At 55.2% G+C, this 22,960-nt stretch overlaps 1 protein-coding gene across 2 annotated transcripts in view; it reads right to left on the reverse strand.

Annotated features, from left to right (window-relative positions):
- Positions 1–22,960, reverse strand: part of LOC144736904 (uncharacterized) — a 54,361-nt gene that overhangs the window by 17,454 nt on the left and 13,947 nt on the right. For both annotated transcript variants that reach the window (XM_078619578.1, XM_078619577.1), the window contains exons 3-5: positions 15,915–16,286; positions 2,529–2,726; positions 784–834 (exon numbers count right to left, since the gene is read on the reverse strand). In XM_078619578.1, coding sequence (XP_078475704.1) covers positions 784–834; positions 2,529–2,726; positions 15,915–16,286 — 621 coding nt within the window. The remainder of the gene's footprint in view (positions 1–783; positions 835–2,528; positions 2,727–15,914; positions 16,287–22,960) is intronic.

Below are 22,960 nucleotides of genomic sequence, written 5' to 3' on the forward strand. Positions count from 1 at the left end.
TTCATCACCCGACCGAGCCGAACTCTGTTTTGAGTTTACAGTTTTGGATGCCAGGCACCGAACGGTTCGCCGTCGTTGCCCGCCGCAGCGCAGGCTGCAAGCCCCTCGCGAGCGAGTGGGGGGGGGGGGGGTGGAGCAGGGAGGGAGGGAGGGAGGAATCGATCGTCGGGGCAGCATGCTGGGTCCTCGCGTGGTCAGTGAGAGATCGCCGCTTCGGCCGTGCGTTTGTGACGTCACGGGCGCCGAAGATGCGGGCCCATCCGTCGGTGCTGTCAGCGTCGCCCGCACTCGCGTGCGCCCCTCCGCCCGCTCGCCCAGGATGGCCGCCCCCGTTCTCCCCTCAGCCGAGCCTTCTCGCCCGCTCAGGGTGAATGAGTTGCCTCCAGCCACCAGCGGCTGGGGCAATCGGTCTGCCTGTATCAACCGCAGCACGTGTGCACACGTGCTGTGTGGGGGAGCGGTCAGCGCGCTGCGCTACGACAACCCCGAGTTTGATTCCCGCTCACGGCCGACACCGGTGACGATTATCTGAACCAGTCCTGAGCCTCCCCTAGGTCGACTAAGCCTCAATAGAGTCCCTGGTGCGGCGCGTAAACGTCGCCACTTCACCCTACAGTCTATGTAGGCGACGGAGAGGGATCGTCGGCTTTGCGGGTGTCTGTGCGCGCGTGTGTAGAGGCGGGCGCTAGGCCCTCGATTGGCGTGAGATGGGAGTGAGGCGGCAGTGAAAGGGGGAGTCGGCATGGGGCGGGACCCGAGTGGGAGCTGGCGCCCGGTTCTCACCGTCACGGATGACGCGGTGATGCTCCCCATATCCTCTTGCTCCGTCTCGGCCTGAAACGCACACGTGGGGGGTGGGGTCAGAGGTCACCGCGAGTCTGGCTCGAGTCCGATGACACACGCGACGCGCGTGCGGACAAAACGACAACGCGCAGTTCGGCCACCCCAATGCAGGACCCTCGCAACGAGAGGTTCAACGATGCTTTGTCGGATAAGCAAAGGGTGCGGATCATAATTACGTTAACTCTAGGGACCTCGATTTAAAGCTTTCGTGACTGCAGGGATTCATCTTCTTGGTTCTTTCGGTAAAGTCACGTAGAATGGAAATAATAAAATAATAAAAATAAAACATAATGAAATAATTCTCACGACGTTTCGGCCACAACGCAAACGCAAGCGTTGTGGCCGAAACGTCGTGAGAATTATTTTATTATGTTTTATTTTTATTATTTCATTATTTCCATTCTACGTGACTTTACCGAAAGAACCAAGAAGATCTAGGCACCTCGTTCGCCGACGCCACACCACTCGGCTGTGGCCACCGACACGTTTGGCGTGGGGCACGGGGTGGGGGGGGGGGGGGGGAAGTCACAGCCTCCGAGGTCTCAGCAGAGCCCGGCCAATTCCGTCCCGCGGAGCGGTGCGTCTCGGCCGCGCTATCTCAGCCGCCGCCGCCGCCGCCACTGGAGATAATGGGCAGAGATAAAAAAAGAAAAGCGGCGGCGCTAAGAATCTCTCTCGTCGGGTTTCTCGGGAGCAATTTCCGGAGCGAGCGAGGCCGGCGTCGGCATCGGCGTCAGCGCCGAGGGTCGCGCCGAGCGAGCGAGCGAGCGAGCACTGCATCGCGTCTCGCGCGCCAGGCCGCCGCTGCCGCCGGTGACATCGACAGCGCCCGGGTTTTATCTGGCGAGCGCCGTCGCTCCCCTCCCGCGCCGTTTGTCTGCACCCAGTTTGTCTTCATTTGTCGCGTTATCTAACGAGCGGGGAACGCGGCGGGCCCCCGCTGTCTGATAATCGTTACGCGTGAGCAGCAGCAGCAGCAGCTCGCCACGGGTCGTGGTCCCGACGTTATTTACGACGACGCGGGGGGGAGGGGGGGGGCGCGTGGAGACACGGGGGGGGAGGGGGGGGGTGGGGGCACTGCGCACTGGTGGGCGCTGCCAACGCGTCACAACACCTTTAGAACCTCCGCTCCCTGGGCTTGCTGGAGAAACCAGAAGCCGCCACTGTGTGGGCCATGATTTGGGTCCAGATGTCAATTTTTGACCCGCCCGTACTGGACGTTTGTGAAAAAGAGCTTTGCACCTCGTCGGATTCCTCCAGTCTAGATAAAGATTCTCATTCTGAATGGCTCCCTGTGGCGTGAGCTGGGCTTGTGAGGGACACGCGGTGCGAGAGGAACCGCACGTGTGTGTCTGAGCAAGTGAGTGGGTGGGTGAGCGACGGATCAAGCGAGTGGGCGAGTGAGTGAATGGCCAAACGTGCGAGCGAAGTGAATGAGACACCGAGTGACCGATCGAGTGAGTGATCGAAAGAGTGAGCAAGCAAGTGAATGAGTGTGTGAGAGAATAAGTGAATGAACGAGAGAGCAAATGAGTAAATAACTGCGTAGCTGAGTCAAAGAGTGAGCGGGCAAGCGATTTAATTACTGAACGAGTGGGTGAATGAGGGAGTGAACGTATGAGCGGGCGAATGAGCCATAGAGTGAGAGTTAATAACCGAGTGAGCGAACGAACGCGAGCACTCACCCTAGAGCACATGGACTGGAGCTGCTCACTCTGCTCAGAGATCGTCTCGCTGCTCGCAGACACCGGCTCATGCCCCCCAATGGGGGGGCCCCGTGCATCCTCCCCGCCCCCATCCTCCACCCTGCCACCCTCGGATGACGACGACAACGAGGCCTCGGGGTCAGCGCCACGAGACTCAGCCGGGGCCTCCTGCTCACACTGCAACACGAACCCCAATAACGCACACCGCACACGCCGCATGGTTAGCAAACACCGCAGCATCAACCACGACACCCACACCGCCGTGCACTGCAACCGTTGCTCTACGGGGAAACCCCAAATCCATTCACCGAACGATTTCAACTCCCGCATGTTCAATGACACCACCGCATCTGTGCGGCCTCGACAAGAAACTGTGTAAACCAGGTGACGCTTAGACAGTGGACAGAGACGCCAAAGAGGGCAGAGTGACCCTTAACTCTCCGCCATTGCTCAAAACGTCACCTATCTGGTGGAGACTTTTTCTTTCTCAGGCCGCAGTGTTACCACCGGCGCGGGAGCGTGCGTAGGGGTTGTTCGGTTGTCATTGCCTGTGCTGTGTGCACCGCTGCCAACTCAACAGCAGCAGCGGCTTCAGATGATTAATTTTCTTCAATCAGACCAATTAGAGGGAGAGCACGGAACCGGGGTTCCGTGGGGGGGGCGACCTGCAGGCGACACCGCTAGTGACGGATTACGCCGGTGAGAGAGAAACAGCCCCAGCAGTGGGGGGTAGGGAACACAAGGGGGGGGGGGGGAGGGGGGCAAGTGGGGGGGGGGGGGGGAGGAGGGGGGGCCACATATCGAGCCGGGGTAATTTAATTTAGGGAGCGGACGTCATCGCGCGGATTACGGACGACGTGCGGACGGACGAACGAACCGATCCCACGCGTTCGTCCACGACGTCCCCAACCCGGCGGGGGGGGGGGGGGGGGGGGCTCGCGATAATTAACGCTCGCGCAGTATGGTACAACAACCGACGTCAATCTATATAGTGGCAGGCTGTGACGGTGCGTGCGGTGGTAATGCTTGTGTGGCCTCACGGCAAGAAGGGATGCTGCGTTCGGCGTGGGGGCTTTTCTGCGTGTTGGGAGTGTGAATGCGTGTGTGCGTTCTGCCCCTGTTCTGCCAGAGTGTGAGTGCGTGATTGAGAGTGTGAGTGCGTGAGAGAGAGTGTGTGGCGCGTGTACGCTCCCCTCCTGTTCTGCCAGAGTGTGAGTGCGTGATTGAGAGGGTGAGTGCGTGAGAGAGTGTGTGGCGCGTGTACGCTCCCCTCCTGTTCTGCCAGAGTGTGAGTGCGTGATTGAGAGGGTGAGTGCGTGAGAGAGAGTGTGTGGCGCGTGTACGCTCCCCTCCTGTTCTGCCAGAGTGTGAGTGCGTGATTGAGAGTGTGAGTGCGTGAGAGAGTGTGTGGCGCGTGTACGCTCCCCTCCTGTTCTGCCAGAGTGTGAGTGCGTGATTGAGAGGGTGAGTGCGTGAGAGAGAGTGTGTGGCGCGTGTACGCTCCCCTCCTGTTCTGCCAGAGTGTGAGTGCGTGATTGAGAGGGTGAGTGCGTGAGAGAGTGTGTGGCGCGTGTACGCTCCCCTCCTGTTCTGCCAGAGTGTGAGTGCGTGATTGAGAGTGTGAGTGCGTGAGAGAGTGTGTGGCGCGTGTACGCTCCCCTCCTGTTCTGCCAGAGTGTGAGTGCGTGATTGAGAGGGTGAGTGCGTGAGAGAGTGTGTGGCGCGTGTACGCTCCCCTCCTGTTCTGCCAGAGTGTGAGTGCGTGATTGAGAGGGTGAGTGCGTGAGAGAGTGTGTGGCGCGTGTACGCTCCCCTCCTGTTCTGCCAGAGTGTGAGTGCGTGATTGAGAGTGTGAGTGCGTGAGAGAGTGTGTGGCGCGTGTACGCTCCCCTCCTGTTCTGCCAGAGTGTGAGTGCGTGATTGAGAGAGTGAGTGCGTGAGAGAGTGTGTGGCGCGTGTACGCTCCCCTCCTGTTCTGCCAGAGTGTGAGTGCGTGATTGAGAGTGTGAGTGCGTGAGAGAGTGTGTGGCGCGTGTACGCTCCCCTCCTGTTCTGCCAGAGTGTGAGTGCGTGATTGAGAGGGTGAGTGCGTGAGAGAGTGTGTGGCGCGTGTACGCTCCCCTCCTGTTCTGCCAGAGTGTGAGTGCGTGATTGAGAGGGTGAGTGCGTGAGAGAGAGTGTGTGGCGCGTGTACGCTCCCCTCCTGTTCTGCCAGAGTGTGAGTGCGTGATTGAGAGTGTGAGTGCGTGAGAGAGTGTGTGGCGCGTGTACGCTCCCCTCCTGTTCTGCCAGAGTGTGTGATTGAGAGGGTGAGTGCGTGAGAGAGTGTGTGGCGCGTGTACGCTCCCCTCCTGTTCTGCCAGAGTGTGAGTGCGTGATTGAGAGTGTGAGTGCGTGAGAGAGTGTGTGGCGCGTGTACGCTCCCCTCCTGTTCTGCCAGAGTGTGAGTGCGTGATTGAGAGTGTGAGTGCGTGAGAGAGTGTGTGGCGCGTGTACGCTCCCCTCCTGTTCTGCCAGAGTGTGAGTGCGTGATTGAGAGGGTGAGTGCGTGAGAGAGTGTGTGGCGCGTGTACGCTCCCCTCCTGTTCTGCCAGAGTGTGAGTGCGTGATTGAGAGGGTGAGTGCGTGAGAGAGTGTGTGGCGCGTGTACGCTCCCCTCCTGTTCTGCCAGAGTGTGAGTGCGTGATTGAGAGGGTGAGTGCGTGAGAGAGAGTGTGTGGCGCGTGTACGCTCCCCTCCTGTTCTGCCAGAGTGTGAGTGCGTGATTGAGAGTGTGAGTGCGTGAGAGAGTGTGTGGCGCGTGTACGCTCCCCTCCTGTTCTGCCAGAGTGTGAGTGCGTGATTGAGAGGGTGAGTGCGTGAGAGAGAGTGTGTGGCGCGTGTACGCTCCCCTCCTGTTCTGCCAGAGTGTGAGTGCGTGATTGAGAGGGTGAGTGCGTGAGAGAGTGTGTGGCGCGTGTACGCTCCCCTCCTGTTCTGCCAGAGTGTGAGTGCGTGATTGAGAGTGTGAGTGCGTGAGAGAGTGTGTGGCGCGTGTACGCTCCCCTCCTGTTCTGCCAGAGTGTGAGTGCGTGATTGAGAGGGTGAGTGCGTGAGAGAGTGTGTGGCGCGTGTACGCTCCCCTCCTGTTCTGCCAGAGTGTGAGTGCGTGATTGAGAGGGTGAGTGCGTGAGAGAGTGTGTGGCGCGTGTACGCTCCCCTCCTGTTCTGCCAGAGTGTGAGTGCGTGATTGAGAGTGTGAGTGCGTGAGAGAGTGTGTGGCGCGTGTACGCTCCCCTCCTGTTCTGCCAGAGTGTGAGTGCGTGATTGAGAGAGTGAGTGCGTGAGAGAGTGTGTGGCGCGTGTACGCTCCCCTCCTGTTCTGCCAGAGTGTGAGTGCGTGATTGAGAGTGTGAGTGCGTGAGAGAGTGTGTGGCGCGTGTACGCTCCCCTCCTGTTCTGCCAGAGTGTGAGTGCGTGATTGAGAGGGTGAGTGCGTGAGAGAGTGTGTGGCGCGTGTACGCTCCCCTCCTGTTCTGCCAGAGTGTGAGTGCGTGATTGAGAGGGTGAGTGCGTGAGAGAGAGTGTGTGGCGCGTGTACGCTCCCCTCCTGTTCTGCCAGAGTGTGAGTGCGTGATTGAGAGTGTGAGTGCGTGAGAGAGTGTGTGGCGCGTGTACGCTCCCCTCCTGTTCTGCCAGAGTGTGTGATTGAGAGGGTGAGTGCGTGAGAGAGTGTGTGGCGCGTGTACGCTCCCCTCCTGTTCTGCCAGAGTGTGAGTGCGTGATTGAGAGTGTGAGTGCGTGAGAGAGTGTGTGGCGCGTGTACGCTCCCCTCCTGTTCTGCCAGAGTGTGAGTGCGTGATTGAGAGTGTGAGTGCGTGAGAGAGTGTGTGGCGCGTGTACGCTCCCCTCCTGTTCTGCCAGAGTGTGAGTGCGTGATTGAGAGGGTGAGTGCGTGAGAGAGTGTGTGGCGCGTGTACGCTCCCCTCCTGTTCTGCCAGAGTGTGAGTGCGTGATTGAGAGTGTGAGTGCGTGAGAGAGTGTGTGGCGCGTGTACGCTCCCCTCCTGTTCTGCCAGAGTGTGAGTGCGTGATTGAGAGGGTGAGTGCGTGAGAGAGTGTGTGGCGCGTGTACGCTCCCCTCCTGTTCTGCCAGAGTGTGAGTGCGTGATTGAGAGGGTGAGTGCGTGAGAGAGTGTGTGGCGCGTGTACGCTCCCCTCCTGTTCTGCCAGAGTGTGAGTGCGTGATTGAGAGTGTGAGTGCGTGAGAGAGTGTGTGGCGCGTGTACGCTCCCCTCCTGTTCTGCCAGAGTGTGAGTGCGTGATTGAGAGAGTGAGTGCGTGAGAGAGTGTGTGGCGCGTGTACGCTCCCCTCCTGTTCTGCCAGAGTGTGAGTGCGTGATTGAGAGGGTGAGTGCGTGAGAGAGTGTGTGGCGCGTGTACGCTCCCCTCCTGTTCTGCCAGAGTGTGAGTGCGTGATTGAGAGGGTGAGTGCGTGAGAGAGTGTGTGGCGTGTGTACGCTCCCCTCCTGTTCTGCCAGAGTGTGAGTGCGTGATTGAGAGGGTGAGTGTGTGAGAGAGTGTGTGGCGCGTGTACGCTCCCCTCCTGTTCTGCCAGAGTGTGAGTGCGTGATTGAGAGGGTGAGTGCGTGAGAGAGTGTGTGGCGCGTGTACGCTCCCCTCCTGTTCTGCACGGGTGTCCCTCTGGTGTTCTCCGGTTGTCTCCCGTAGCAAGCACCCTGAGGACGATTGTTTAAGGGCGCTTTATAAACTTGAATTATTATTGGCCAAAAACTTCCCAATGCTGAAAAATGTACTGCAAATTAGTCAATTGAGGTGACACATTGCCACATTTCCCCCCCTTTACTCAGGACATTTAGAAGGACCCTCTTGAAAAAAGAGTCTTGAGGCTCATTGAGACTTTCCGAGGTAAACACGCTCCGTAAGATAAACACATTCCTGCGGAGGGAGCTGGTAGGAACGTTGGGTTGCTCGGTCAATGGCCAGGGTCAACGGCGGCGTGGTGTATTCCGCAAATATGCCCGACTGTGAGGGCGGGCACAAGCCGGCGTGACTTTACCGAAAGAGCCAAAGAGAATGACAGCCTACGTGTTAAATTGATCTCTGAATTAATAAACAAAGGAATTAAATTCGTTATTGATTTTTGCGTGAGGCCACCACGTGATAATCTGGCTAAATCCATGTCGTTAAAGAACCCTCCACCACCCGACACGCCAATTCGTATCGGTTCAGCTCAGTCGGCGGCGAGTCGACTAGCCATTCTCACACCAGAAATTAAGCATTAGACACGTGACGTTTCGTTTGGGACTGCGTCAAGCATCATCAGGACACGATCCAGGAAGCGTTTCGGCAACCGGCACGCCATCCAGTATGCCTCTCGCGATGGCTGCAGTGGCCATTACCAGCGACTGGCGAAAAAAAACGAGTTTGGAATTAAGCCCTCGTCGAGTTTTTAAAGGCCGCCGGCATATGGCTCTCTCTTCCTCCTGCTCCCAACGCTGCTCCCACGCTGCTAACCGCTTTCCGCCCACCCGGCTGCCCGTGCGAAGGTAATGACTTCAAACCCTGGCGCACACCGAGTGGCACGCGCGGAAGCTGCGCGAGGAGTTAACCCCGTGGCGACCGCCCCGCCTTCACCTAGCCTGGCACCAGCTGCTGCACGGCGTATATTGTCACGGCGATCCGAAGAGGCTCCCATTATATGGAGCGAAACGTCGGAAATTAAATTTCCAGGTCGCTGGTAGAACCGGCCTGGGTGGCAGCGGGTCACAAGCGTCCACAGCTATCACGAGAGGTGTACTGGACGTGGTGTGGCGGGTGGAAATATATTTTTTTATCTCGGCCGCGAGTCAGAATTCCGAGCTTCATGACGCACGGGGGCAGCATGGAGGTTGGCACGGGGGGGGGCCGGGCGAGCGAAGGGTTAAGCGTCTGCCGGGACAGGAGGCCCTGTGCGCTAACCGCCGCGGGATGAGTGACATTTAAATGTTGACAACCCTTAACCGCTTCCCATGCCGTCGCCCCAGCGCCCACAGCAGTTGTGTTTCCTCTCGCCGCGCCAAAAAGACAGACGAATGGGAACTTTATATATATATTTTGTTAAACAAGCCACAAGCTTCTGAAATCCGTGAGGGCTGCGGTGCCATGACGGAGGAGCTCAAGGCACCGAACAAGAAGGGGGGGTGGGGGGGGGGAGCACGGGGGGTGTCGGGGCAGCAGGACCCTGCCGCCAGCGGCGTGGGCACCACGCACAAAGGGTTAAGAACACTTCACTTCTTACCCAGTCAATCTCTTTTCCCCACCCACCCGCCGCCCACCCCCACGTGCCCACCCCCAACCCGCCCCCCTCTTTTTCTCATATATTTAAAAGCCCAGAAGCGTTTGATTTCAATCGGGGGAATCCTTGGGGGAGGGGGTGGGGGTGGGGGGGGGGAGACAGAGATGACAATTTAGCGGGAGCATAAATATTAATGCGGAAGTCGCGGAGCGAGAGGGCGAGAAACGCCAGCTCGACGTGACAGCCGCGTCTCTCGCCCCGTGAAGCTCGCCAGCTTGGGCTGGTGACAAATGCTAATATCGCGCCCCTCCGGCCGCCCCTCCGGCCGCCCCTCCGCCACTCCACCACCCGCCCCTCCACCCCCGCCCGCATCGCCACCACCGCAATAAAAATACAATTGCTCGCAAATAATAAAAATATTAATAAATCGCGGGGGACGCCCGTTTAACCCCGTCGACGATGTCCCGCGCCTCCGCCAGAGGTCGCAACCGGGTACCCGATACCCGCACCCTACCCAATACCTGGCTACCCGTACCCAGCCAGGTACGGGTACGGGTAGCCGTTTGCGACCCTGGTGCGGCCGGGTACGGGTAGGCCGTGAGTCACTGGTGAGTAAATCTAGAATTGGTGAGTAACCGTTTGTCACTCATTTCGGGTAGGGTACGGGTAGGGAACGGGTACCCGTACCCGGCTACGGGTACCCATTTGCGACCCTGGTGCGGCCGGGTACGGGTACGGGTAAGGAATCAAAACCTGTTTGCGACCTCTGGCCTCCGCTCTCCTCCCGGAGGCCACCGCTTCGTTCGGAGGTAACAGGCGCAGCCCCTGCAACAGCTTGCCGGCTCAAGGCGGAAAGGGGCCGCCACCAGAGGGAAGCTCTGGAGCAGTGTTCTGAATTGCAAGGCCCGCGGGCCACTGGCGGCCCCTGGTGGTCTTTAGTGAGGCCTCTGACGTGCTGCCCACCCGACAATACGCAAATGTGAAAACACCCCCCCCCCGCCGCCATCATTGTGCTGCTGTCAATCCTAAACGGTTTCAGATGTGTGGCGGCCCTCACACTGATCACGTCTTATCGGCGAAAGTGGTCCTTCCTCTGAAAATGAGTGGAGAGTCGCCACTCTTCGAGAGTGGCATTTCTGGCCTACTCTTCCACGCTGGCGAAGGCATCTCGGAAGAGGTGGCGTGAGTACGCACACACTTTACCCCACCGCACACGACATGCTGACCAACTGACAGAAGGGCCTCCCCCTGCTAGAGGTGGGTTTGCAGCAGGGTATTTGGCCTACTCTTCCACGCTGGCAAAGACATCTCGGGAGAGGTGGCGTGAGTACGCACACACTTTACCCCACCGCACACGACATGCTGACCAACTGACAGAAGGGCCTCCCCCTGTTAGAGGTGGGTTTGCAGCAGGGTATTTGGCCTACTCTTCCACGCTGGCAAAGACATCTCGGAAGAGGTGGCGTGAGTACGCACACACTTTACCCCACCGCACACGACATGCTGACCAACTGACAGAAGGGCCTCCCCCCCGCTAGAGGTGAGTCTGCAGCAGGGTATTTGGTCTACTCTTCCACGCTGGCAAAGACATCTTGGTCCAGCTTTGCTGGACCCACTTATACTGCTGGTTAGACACAGGTGGTGGTGGGGGGGGGGGGTGATTCGGGAGAGTTCAACAACTTTCTTGATTCCATTTCGATTTAAAGCTTTCGTGACTGCAGGGATTCATCTTCTTGGATCTTTCGGTAAAGTCACGTAGAAGGGAAATAATAAAATATTATTTTATTATGTTTTATTTTATTATTTTATTATTTCCCTTCTACGTGACTTTACCGAAAGAACCAAGAAGAAGTTCTTGATTCCGTTTCATTTACACTTTTGAAGCTACATTTGAGATATCTTTAACCCGGTGGACAAAGAGTTTTTTCCAGTGATGAATATATTTAACCGCTGGTTGAATTTCATCTTAAACCCGGGGGGCCTCTCTCAAACAAGAGACTTCTTGGTCTTAAAGGGCGGGCTCTAGCCTTGTTTAAAGAAAGGATGAAGTCCCCTCGATCACTCAGTCACCCCCGGCAGCCTCACGTCCCTGCAACATGAAACCTCTTGGTAGCTCCAATCAAAGCGGTGTTATCTTCTTCGTCTTGTTTTAAACAAGAATCATGGTTCACAGTTCGACTCGCCTGACCAAGGCTAGCATGTACGAATGTTGAGCTTCTTTAGCACCGTAAGTAGTCAACCGTGCCGCGTGTCCAGGTTGTGTCGAACCCGGACACAACCCGCAAACGAGACGCTCCATCTCTCCGCATCACAACCGTCGCCGCAAGAAACGAAATAAGCAATTAAATAAACAGGCGCCGCGCCTCCTTGCCGATAGGGCATCTCGTCGGCTTATTAATTCCGTTGCTTTGTGCGCTGCAGGGTTCTGCGTCAAAACTAGGGACCCATATCTCACAGAGAAGGCCCTTGCCTATGAAGATCTGGCAGTTCACCGGCAGCGATTCATCAGGCAGGACCTGTGGACAGACACACAGGGGGCTATTCGTGTTCAAGACTCTCACAAACCTTTGTGAAGCTCTCAGGATTCATATTTAGAAAGGAGGACATATCGGTCAAGGAAATGGTCCCAAATAGCCTCCAATGACCCCAACTGTCCCCAACAGTCTCCAAAAGCTCCCAATGGTCCCTAACGGCCCCTAACGGCCCCAAACCGCCCCAACTGCCTAAACGGCCCCAACGGCCTCAATGGCCCCCAACTGCCCTCAACTGCCTAAACGGTCCTAACCGCCTCAATGGCCCCCAACTGCCCCCAACTGCCGAAACGGCCCCAACGGCCTCAATGGCCCCCAACTGCCCCCAACTGCCGAAACGGTCCTAACTGCCTCAATGGCCCCCAATTGCCCCCAACTGCCCCCAACTGCCGAAACGGTCCTAACGGCCTCAATGGCCCCCAACTGCCCCCAACGGCGCCCAACCACCCCAACGGCCCCAACAATGGCAAGAACAGTCTCCAACGTCCCCGAGACCAGAAGAAGGAGATGCGGAGAGCGCTGCTGGCGGAGACGGCGTCACGGTGGAACGACTGTTCGGCGCGGCTACCGCCGGACCGGCATGGCACCGCACAGCAGCCCCACTGGTACCCGGCCCCGCGCTCGGCACACGAGGGGTTAACGGGATCGGCAGCTCCGTCAAAGACTGATGCACCCCTCAGCTCCAAACAGCTTCAAGAAGAAGAAGCCACAATCCTATTTAATCTTTAAATATCCACAAGGTGTTTGTATTTAAATGTTATATATATATGGAAATGGTAAATTTCTCCACTTATGAAAAGAAGGTTTGAGCCAACTTGAAAGAGACGGGGGTGGGGTGGATGGGGGTGGCGGAGTGAGCAAGGTGGACGGGTGGGTGGTAGGGTGGTAGGAGGGGGCAATTTTGGGCCCTCCCACCCCCCCCCCCCCATGAGGAGCACGTGGTGGGGGTGGGTGGGGGGGGTTGGCGTTTTCATGCGCCGTCACTCACACGCGCCTCTCTATCTCTCGCTCCAAATTCATCGTCGTCATCGTCATCAGCCATTGTCCATCCACTGCTGGATGGAGGTCACCCCATGCCCTCGCAAGTCCTTTACGGTCCCGCGGCGCCATGGAGGGAGGGGTGGGGGGGGGAAGCGAAACGTCGGACATCGTGCGGATCAACATGCGCAGCTTCCTGATAGCAGATCGGAGCGCTGTGCAGTGCGGCTGCTGACACCTCATGCAGCGGCAGGCAGGAACTGGTTCGGTTTTATTGAACCTTCCGACCGCTCCGGCCGCCTGCTCTGCGTGCAGACACGAGCATGGCCTGCCGCTTCTGACGCTGTGATTAATGCGGTCAGAATGCTGATTGCAGAGCGCCGTGATTAAATGGGAGAGCACACACACAAGACAAAGATCCCTCCCCCATGTAGCCTATTTAAGACAGTTAGGGCAAATGCTGTTAGAACTTATGAAGGCCAGCAAGGTACATGAGGGGGTGGGTGGCCAACACCACGCCAGGCCACCTTTGTCTTCCCAATGCTGATATTCACACACCACACGAGGTACTCATGTAAGGCTGAGTCGATCTAGGGGAGGCTCAAGATCGGTTCAAAAATTTGCCACTATTATTCGTCGTGAGCGGGAATTAAATGGGTTCGCAGCGCTGTGCGCTAACCACTGTGCCACCGCTCCCGACACCCACACATCCCCGTATATCTCACACAACCTCCCCCATGCATCAAAGATAAAGATCCACCATATAGCCTTATCAAACTTTTGGACCAAGTGCTCTTAGCGAGTAAACAAATATGATGGCACACAAGGGGGTGGGTTGTCAGCAACACGCCCAACCACCTTTGTCTTCCTAGTGGCAATGTTTACACACCAGGTACTCTTATGAGGATGATGAGTTGACTTCGGGGAAGCCCAGGACCAGTTCAGATAATCGTCACTGGTGTTGGCCGCGAGCTGGAATCGAACGCCGGTCGCCGGGTTTGTAGCGGGGCACGCTAACTACTACACTACTGCTCTACAGAACAAATACAAAGATCCCCCGTATAGCCTGTAACAGACTGTTGGGGCAAGTGCTGTTAGCGAGCACCTATGAAGGCCGGCACAGCACACGAGGGGGTCGGTGGCCAACACCACGCCCGGCCGCCTTTGTCTCCCCAGTGGTGATGTTACACACCGCACCGGGTACTCATTTGAGGCTGAGTCGACCTAGGGGAGGCCCAGGACCAGTTGAAATAATGGTGTTTGCCATGAGTGAGAATCGAACTTGGGTCGCCGGATTCATAGCATGGCACGCTAACCACTACAATACCGCCCTACAAAAACAACCGCCATTCGCCACTAAGTGGCGGTGAAGTCACCACGGCGCTTGTGCAAGGTTATGTGCACGTTAGGGCCACGTGAAGTGTCGAACGCCCGCCGGCAGGAGGTCACGGGGCAGACCCAGGTGCTACGGGTCGAATGACTGAGGTGACTGAGATGACTGGCCGATGCGCCACCTGTGCCAACTCGCTGTTTTAGCCGCCCAGCGCTCCGCTCGTTGTTGTGAGCGTTGCTCCTCTGCCCTCCTCCACAGAGGCCGATCTTGACACCGCTGGTACCAGTCATCGGCAAGTCCACTCAGCTCCACGTCCCATAATTCCATCTCTTCTCTAGCCCGTTTCGTGTCCGCTTAGCCCCCTCTATCCGGCCCAACAAAAGCTGTTGAGGCATGCGGTAGCTGGGCATGCGGGCTACATGACCCATCCAACGCAGCCTTGCTTGCCGGAGCTCACCGATGGAACTTTGTCCAGATCTTTCAAGGATTTGTGAGCTCCTCACACAATCCAGCCTGGTTAAACCCAGGCCAGCCTAAATGTTTCTAACCGACAGAGATGTTCCACACACATACACCTCCCTGTGCACCACACACACATCTGGGTGCTGAACAGACACACACACGTGAACGTGACGTCGACTTCGACGTCTCCGCCGCTTACAGCTGAGCAAACATGGAGCCGTGCTTGCGTGGGAGCCGTGTTTGCGCGTGGAGCGTCGCTCCTTCGTCTCTAGAGGAGGTGACCTGGCACACCCTCAAAAGCAAGCGAGCATCGGCGGGCGTGGGGGGCCGGATACGGTCGCAAAGGCAAAGATCACCCGTATGGTATTAACTGACTGTTGGGGCAAGTGCTTTTGGTGAGTAGCACCTATTAAGCCCGGTAACCATTCACGACGGGAAGGCGTCTCCCCAGCGATGATGTTTACAACCCCACCAGTGCTCCGTCGCACCCATTACACTCAAAGTGCTTGCCACTAGTGAACCACAATACCTTGTTGATCTCGTTAAGGAGCATAAACCATCACGGGAACTTCGGTCATCCTCGCAGCAGCACTTGGCTAGCCATCGAACAAAGACGGTCACTGCATCGCGCGCTTTAAAATGCGTTTCTGCGGCCGTCTGGAACGCTCTTCCTTCCGATATTAGGAAGCCATTGGTGCTTTTAAATCATCTACATTGAAAACGAATTCCTTTAGAACTGCTACTTCATGTTTAGATTGTTGTCCTTCTCCCGCACCTCCGATTAGCACGGTTGGCTACGTACGGTGTGAAAGAAGTTCAAGGTGCGTACATATCGGAAAGCCGTGGTTAAACCGGAAGGTGCGAGCGAGGAGGTGGATGAGCCGAGCGTTGCTCTTCAGGTTGGGAACGCCCCGTCACGGTCAATTGCCCGGGGGGGGGGGTAGCCGAGTAGGCCCCATCGTAACCCGTAACCCAATTGAGATCACACACGGTGGCAGTCACCGCCGCCTCCTCTACTGGCAGACTAATACCCGTTAGCAGGCCAGCTGCCGTGCCACCTTGTTTAGTTGTCCACCCCTTAACGCTGCAGTTCACCAATCGTGTCTTCCAGTGCGCTGTGGCGACGCGACCGGGGCCGTCCCGTCTGCGGGGGGGCTTTAGCGGAGACAGCCTTGCGGCGGTCACGCTTGCCAGAAGCGTTTCGCATTTTCCCCCGCGGCGCTTTTCGCGATCGGCGTAAATAAAAGGGAGGGCTAGGCCGATGTCGTCCCCGACCGCGACACGCCAGCCTCCGCCGCCGGTCGCCCGTCGCCTCCGCCGCCGTTGTATTTACGGGCGGCATGCTCGCGCCGGGCCTGGCTTAAAGCGTCAAGTCCACGAGCGGCTGTCGGCTGCCAATGCCGCAGCCTGGTCTCGATCGGAGCGCCCGCTGCGTGAGACGCCGCGATGCGAGATTGGTGCGATCGTCACCCACTCACTCACTCACTCACCAAGCTGCAGGTCAGAAAAACGCTCACTGACCCACTCGTCCACCCACTCATTCACGCACCACACTGCAGGTCACCTCACTTCTCTCTCTGCTTCTTCCCTCGCACCGCTCTGCGTTCCTATGACCTCGCTCAATTCGGGACACGTGTTGGTCCCTATCTGCTGCACTACGATCAACGGCAGATAATTTCTGGCCGCGGTGCATTGTAGGCCTTTTGGGCCGGCGTTCGACATTTGCCATTCAAAATAAAAAATCGTCGGGCAAACTAACGTCACGCGGCAGAGATGCGTGCGTACCATCTCCTGGGCCTCCACGACGTCCTCCTCCTTGTCCACCTCCTCCACCTCCTGTTTCTCCTCCACCTCCATCGCCTCCTCCACCTCCTTGCCACGTCCCTCCACCTCCAGCGGCTCGGCACCATCGCCCGACGTCCCTGCCTCCTCCTCCTCCTCGTCCATCTTCTTCACCTCCTCCTCCTGCTGCTGCTGCTGCTGCTGCTCCCCCTCCTCTCCATCGTGGACGTGGGGCTGTGCCTCCACTGTGAGGGACGATCCTCCGCGCTCGCCCTCCTCCTCCCCTCCTCCTCCTCCCGACCCGTGGGTTCCCGCAGCCGCATCGCCACCCAGCAGGTGACGGAACTTCTTCTTCAGCACCAGGAACCGTGCACCCTGCGGCAGACAGCGCACGGTGGGGGGGGGGCAGGGGTAGTGCACAGTGGGGGGCAGTACTTAGTGGGGAGCATACAGCAGCCCAAGTAAGACAAGCATCGATCTCGGGGGGCCGGCGGGCTGTGGTGGGGGGGAGGTGGGGGGGGGGGGGGTGGGGGGGTAAGGGGGGGGGGGGTGGGGGTCCAACTGAGTTTGGCTGCGCTTTTCTCATGACCGGGGCTTAATGTTTCCGCGCCCGTCACACCACATCAAGTATACCCTCTCTCTCTGCGGCTTCCACGACAACAGTTGTAGTTGGTGAGCACGGGCCTCCAGAGGCCTGAAGTGTCAAGTGGCCAGCAACAAGCAGCACTATTGTCAAAGTTGTAATGTAAATAAGAGTTGACACATTTCTTTGATTGAAAAAAATGCTTGGGGGTAAAGAGGGAATTCCAAGGGGAGCGGTGCACGGGAAGAAGCAGAAACAGAATTGTCGTGACCTGCAGCGTAGTGACTGGGCGGGTGTGTGAGCGGGTGGATGAGTGAGTATGGATGATATGAAACACTGGAGTCTGGTATAGACCGAGATCTCAACCTGAGTGGATTCACAACATGCTTGGAATCATCCGGCACACCGCATCCACTATACATCTCTTCCTTTGACTGTACTATTTTCTGGTCACGTAACACTTGATGATGATAAGAATGATGATGATGATGATGACACTGCTGCAGAAGACGATCACGTGACCGCTGCTGCTGATGATGTTGCTTCTAATGACAACGATGATGCTGTTGCTGATGACGATGATGCTATTGCTGCGGCTGCTGCTGATAACGATGATGACCACTGCTGCCGACCACGATGATGATAACTGCGGACACTTTGATTTAAAGCTTTCGTGACTGCAGGGATTCATCTTCTTGGTTCTTTCGGTAAAGTCACGTAGAAGGGAAGTAATAAAATAATAAAAATATTATTTATTTTATTATGTTTTATTTTTATCATTTTATTACTTCCCTTCTACGTGACTTTACCGAAAGAACCAAGAAGATGAACTGCGGACACCACAGAACCCACGGAACCCCCAACCACCCTCCCTCCCCCACCGCCCACCACCCTCCCCTGCGGACTCTACCTGCGGAGGACGTGCTGATGACCTTGCACACACACGAGAGAGAGAGAGAAAGAGAGAGATAAACCTCGGGGATTAACCCGCGTGGCGGCTCGGGAAACGCGAGACCCGCGGCTATCGGCGCGCCAATCGCTCGTCGAGAGTGGCGAGCGATCGCGAGGCAGCGCCGGCCTCTCGCGGGACTCCAGAGTCGGGACTCTGCTGCCCGAGCGATTATCCCACGGCCGAGCCGCGGGGTTCCGTGCCGCCGATTAAAAGTTGGCCTAAGCCTGACCTGCCACTTCAGTCGGTCGGTCGCGTTTATTTGGCGCGAGGCCCCCCCCCCCCCCCCATTGATCTAAGAAGCTCATTGAGCTTAACTTTCGCTTGACTCAACATCAACAGCCTCTGCATCATCGCGTAGGGCCGGGACGATGAGTCAATTATTATTATTATTATTCCACTCGTTTACCCATGAGGGTACTGCCTTACATGCAGATCTTGCTCTGCGTGTAACCCCAAATGAGTAATTTGCAACGAGTGTTTTCACCATTGCGATGTTTTGGGCCAATACCGGTTACGCTGCACGTGTGTTGATTTTTTTTTGCCGTGTGAAGGAACTGGAGAACATGCAGGAACCCCATGCAGAACATGGGGTTTCCTCCACACGCAAAGTAGGCGCCCGAGTCAAGAATCGAACCCAGGCCCTTCTTGCTGCGAGGCACAAGCGTTACCACTGCACCGCGGCCCCTGCAGAGGAACAAACGTGGGGACAGCTCGCCGTGGCCAGCGGCGGTGGTGGCGGTGGCTGACAGGTGTTGACGGCTGGGGTCGGGATGCTAAGCCAGCACTTGACAGCTCATAACATTCCAGAGATGCCTCCTGTAGCAGGTCTGCTGTGAGGGCCATGGAGGGCGATGACTGATAAAACGGCTGCCCCCCTACTGCCGCTCAGCCCTCGCACCCCCCCCCACCCCTTCCTGACCGCGGCCTCAAGTTAACTCCTGCGGAGAGAGTGAGCCAGAGTCTGTCCGCTGCTACCCTGGAGTGGAGAGACGTCCGCTCGCTCGCATGGGGCGGGTGGTGGTGCGAGGGGGGGGAACAGAATGTGGGGAGCGTAATGAGTTCACGCATCACAGGCTCTGCCAGAAAGGGGCGACTCGTATTAGCCACGAGTGGGCCATGGGGTGGCTCAAGAGGCAGAGGTCGCAAACGGGTTTTGATTCCTTACCCGTACCCGGCCGCACCAGGGTCGCAAACGGCTACCCGTACCCGGCCGGGTACGGGTAGCCGGGTATCGGGTAGGGTACGGGTATCGGGTACCCGATTGCGACCTCTGCTCAGGGGTCAGCGACGCTAAAGCCGGCGCAGATGAGAGCCTGCGTTGGAGTCCAAGTATCAGCCGCGCAGCCGTAGCGATTGAACGAGGTTCCCAAGTGCAGCGAGCTGATGGATCTCGGCCTGGTCACCAACGACCGCCCATTAAAGCCATCAAATGAAATTGTTTTATATTAGACTCCTCGCATATATAATAATCCAGCTTTATTACCAACACTAAACGCCATCATAAAATCGAGGAAAATCCTCATTTCACCAACCGCCAAATAGATTCACCTTTTGACACGAATCTAACCCGCCAATCACAACCCATCAACGAGCCATCGACTAATTATTCAACCGGTTCGCGTGCATGGCTGGCGTGATGACGTCATGGCACCTACTCTTAAGGACCCCGGATCAGGAAGCTCTGTCACGCAAGGAGAGAGGGAGAGCGGAGTTTTTGTTGACACCTTGATGATGCTGGGTGTAATCTCTGGCGATACGACGTCGTACAAAATCATCAAAAATTGTGCTTCGCCTGTTCAACATTCCTCCTCCTCTGGTCTTGTTCTCAACCCAAAATCGATTTGTAGATTTGCCCATGGTGCAACTTGATTTGATTGGATCTCTCGGGGGGGTGGACGGTAATAGTTAAAACATTGACGTTACACCTGCACGATCTCACCCAAAACAAACTAGTTATGAAATGCGTTGATAAGCCTGGACATTCTTTCTAGATTTGAAGTTTTCGTGACTGCAAGGATGCATACTCATTGGTTTTCTTGGTAAAGTCACGTAGGTGAAAACAAAACAAAATAAAATAAAAATCTCTGTAAACGAGATGTTCCACCTCCGATGGCCTTTCCAGGTGAAATATTTGAATAAATATGTATCTGTGTTTAATTAAAGTAGTGCTCTTCACCGAAATATAGCTAAATTCCTTCGGTGAAAATGCACGAAAAATAAGTTTGACTCTCACGTGGCAAACATTTCTCTGCAGCCATGGCACCTGAAACATTGTGCCACCCGAGGGTAAGATAAATAAAGAACGGAAACTTGTAGGCATCTTAGAAGTAAAATTCGATGTAAAGCTTTCATGACTGCAGCGATTCATCTTCTTGGTTCTTTCGGTAAAGTCACGTAGATGGGAAATAATAAAATAATAAAAATAAAACATAATAAAATAATTCTCACGAAGTTTCGGCCACAACGCAAGCAGCCGTCCTCAGTTGAAGAACAGGTCTGTCGGAAAGACAGCGTCTGAATGAACACCACCAAATATACGCAGCCAAGCCTGGTGGTGTTTCATTCAGACGCTGTCTTTCCGACAGACCTGTTCTTCACCTGAGGACGGCTGCTTGCGTTGTGGTCGGAACGTCGTGAGAATTATTTTATTATGTTTTATTGTTATTATTTCCCTTCTACGTGACTTTACCGAAAGAACCAAGAAGATCTTAGAAGTAGTTCCATGATAGCTGCTTCAGTCGGGCAGTGCTCTAACACAGGGTGTACGTACGTATGCGTGTTGAACTTCTTCCCCACCGTACACGCAGGCGACCGAGCTCATCGGAGGAGCGACACCAGGCAACAGCGAGATACTTGGAGACTTTTAACAGGCAAAAGAATAAAACATCCCAAGTAGCTGGTATTGGGCCAAACATCCCAATGCTTGAAAGATTACACCGCAAGTTACTTAACTGGGATTACGCAAAGCAACATCGTGCCCCCTCTCCTGCAAAAACTTGGCACGACCATCCTGAAAAAAGTCATGATACTCAGCGAGGCTTTTCTTGGTAAATAAGCGCAATAATGAAATAATAATTACACTATATCAGATTTTTAAAAAAGTTTTGCTGGCTGACTGGAGGGAGGGATGGACGGACGGTTACGTCGAAAGGACGTGCGGGCTGCTAGGAATAACAAAAACATTAAAATTACACGACGCCAACAGCGCAAACTGAATAAAATCAACAATTATTTATTTCACCTTTGATTTTTTTAATCGGGCAAACTGCCCCCCCCCACCGCCCACCGTCCACCGTCTCCGCCACCGTTGCGCGGAAAGCGCCTCGCGGACAGAACGCGGGAAGAAAAAAAAACGCAGACGCGCGCGGGCGGCGTTCAATTAGGGCAGCGCGCGGAGGTGAAACGAGCTCCCAACGCAGCCCCCAGGGGCCGCAATCTTGTCCCTCTTTCCCCGCCCGCTCGCACGCTCGCTCGCCTGCGCTCGGCTCTCTCCAAGAAAACGCGTTGCCCGCAGCAACGTGCTGCGGCATCAGATAGCGAGGCCGATTTCCCCAACCCCACCACCCCCCCCCCCACTGTTTCGTCCCCGGGGACGGTTTTCAGTTTCGATGGCCGATTATCGCGCAGTCTCAGAGTAAACACATTTAGGTCGTGCGATGGGAAGCGTTATTTATTTTGAATTTTCTGGCTGCCAAACGCGAGAACCACCCCCCCCCCTTTTCCCCCCACCATCCCGCTGTGTTGAATGTTAAGGAAGAGGCTACGATCGGCAAGCGAACGCAAATGTTTACGCAACCGTACGTGGTACGAACGCAGCATGTTTGGGCCAGGTAATGAAAATAATAACAATAAACTCATCGCCAAGCATTCCTCCGTCGCTTCGGTTGCACACGCCACAAAATGTTGGGAATATCCCGGTCTCTGGTTCAAGTCGTAACGACCTCTCAGCCCTGCATTCCCTCCTAATAATCATGATTACAACGGTGGCAACTTCTCACGCCGCGCCACCGTGTCCCTGCTCCCCGCACTCGCAGAGAGAGGGGGAGGGCGACTGAGGCTCGAGGAGGAACCGCACACGAGGAACTGCACACGACCAGGAGGTGAACCGGCACATAATTCCTGCCCCCCCCCTGCCCCTCCTCCAAGCTCTGCGGTTCTCTATATATTCAACTGTTTGTCGCAAAATGAATGAGTGTTCACATGGGAGGGAACAGGAGCACCCGGAGAAACCCCACGAGTGCGAAGTGAGGGGGAAACACTCTATCCCATGCAGGTAGAGCAGGTAAGAGTGCACACTTTTTTTTCTGTACTGCCATCTCCTGGTGAGCCAGGGTATGGGAATCTCCTCGACGCCAGCCCAAGGGAGTTCGGAAACATTAGTGCGGCGATCCAACAACCCTCGCTCCTACTGCCTCCACAGAGTGCTGGATTAGCGGCCGCGTGCGTAGCCACCGTCACTCAGAAGCTACGTGGAAGAAAAATGTTCCTGTAATACTGTTTGTTTTTTTCGGTAAAGTCACGTAGGTAAAAAATAAAAGAAATTAAAAATTAAAACAAATAAATTAAATCACGACGTTTCGGGCGCGACACAAGCGTCCATCTTCAGGTGGGGACAACGTAGCGAAAGCACAACCGCTTCAGTGTCGTGATTTAATTGAGTTGTTTAAATTTTAAATTATTTTCTTTTTTTACCTACGTGACTTTACTGAAAAAACCAAAGAGTATGGATCCTTGCAGTCACTAAAACTTCAAATCTGTTCCTGTAATATTGAAGTCGAGTCTGTAGACTGCCCATCAACATTGCTGCTCTTGTGGCTGGGTTAATTATTATAATCTATTGAAAACTTTTGCCTGAACTAGTCGTTCAATAAACATTTAATGTTCATCACATAATGTGAATACTAATTTCGATTTAAAGCTTTCGTGACTGCAGGGATTCATATTCTTGGTTCTTTCGGTAAAGTCACGTAGAAGGGAAACAATAAAATAATAAAAATATAAAACAATAAAATTCTCACGACGTTTCGATTGCAACACAAGCAATCATCATCAGGTGTGAAAACCACAACAAGAAAATTTGAAAAAAGTGGCGTTTTTTTTCTAACGTTAGAAAAAAACGGTTTTGTGGTTTTCACACCTGATGATGATTGCTTGTGTTGCAATCGAAACGTCGTGAGAATTTTATTGTTTTATATTTTTATTATTTTATTGTTTCCCTTCTACGTGACTTTACCCAAAAAAACAAGAATATGAATCTCTGCAGTCACGAAAGCTTTAAATCGAAATTAGTATTCACGTTACGTGATGAACATTAAATGTTTTTTAAACGACTAGTTCAGGCAAAAGTTTTCAATAGATTATAGCAATTAAGCCAATGTGATGTTTGTTTAAATTTTAAGCTATAATCAGACAACAAATGCGTATTTTTCTGCAACCCACAAAAATTGTTGATGACTTGATTCACTTTCATATATTTAAAACGTACCCATTGGAAACTGCTCAAGTTAAACATTT

Source organism: Lampetra planeri, chromosome 63 (genome assembly GCF_965212315.1).
Source record: "Lampetra planeri chromosome 63, kcLamPlan1.2.h2, whole genome shotgun sequence".
Taxonomy (NCBI): Eukaryota; Metazoa; Chordata; class Hyperoartia; order Petromyzontiformes; family Petromyzontidae; genus Lampetra; species Lampetra planeri.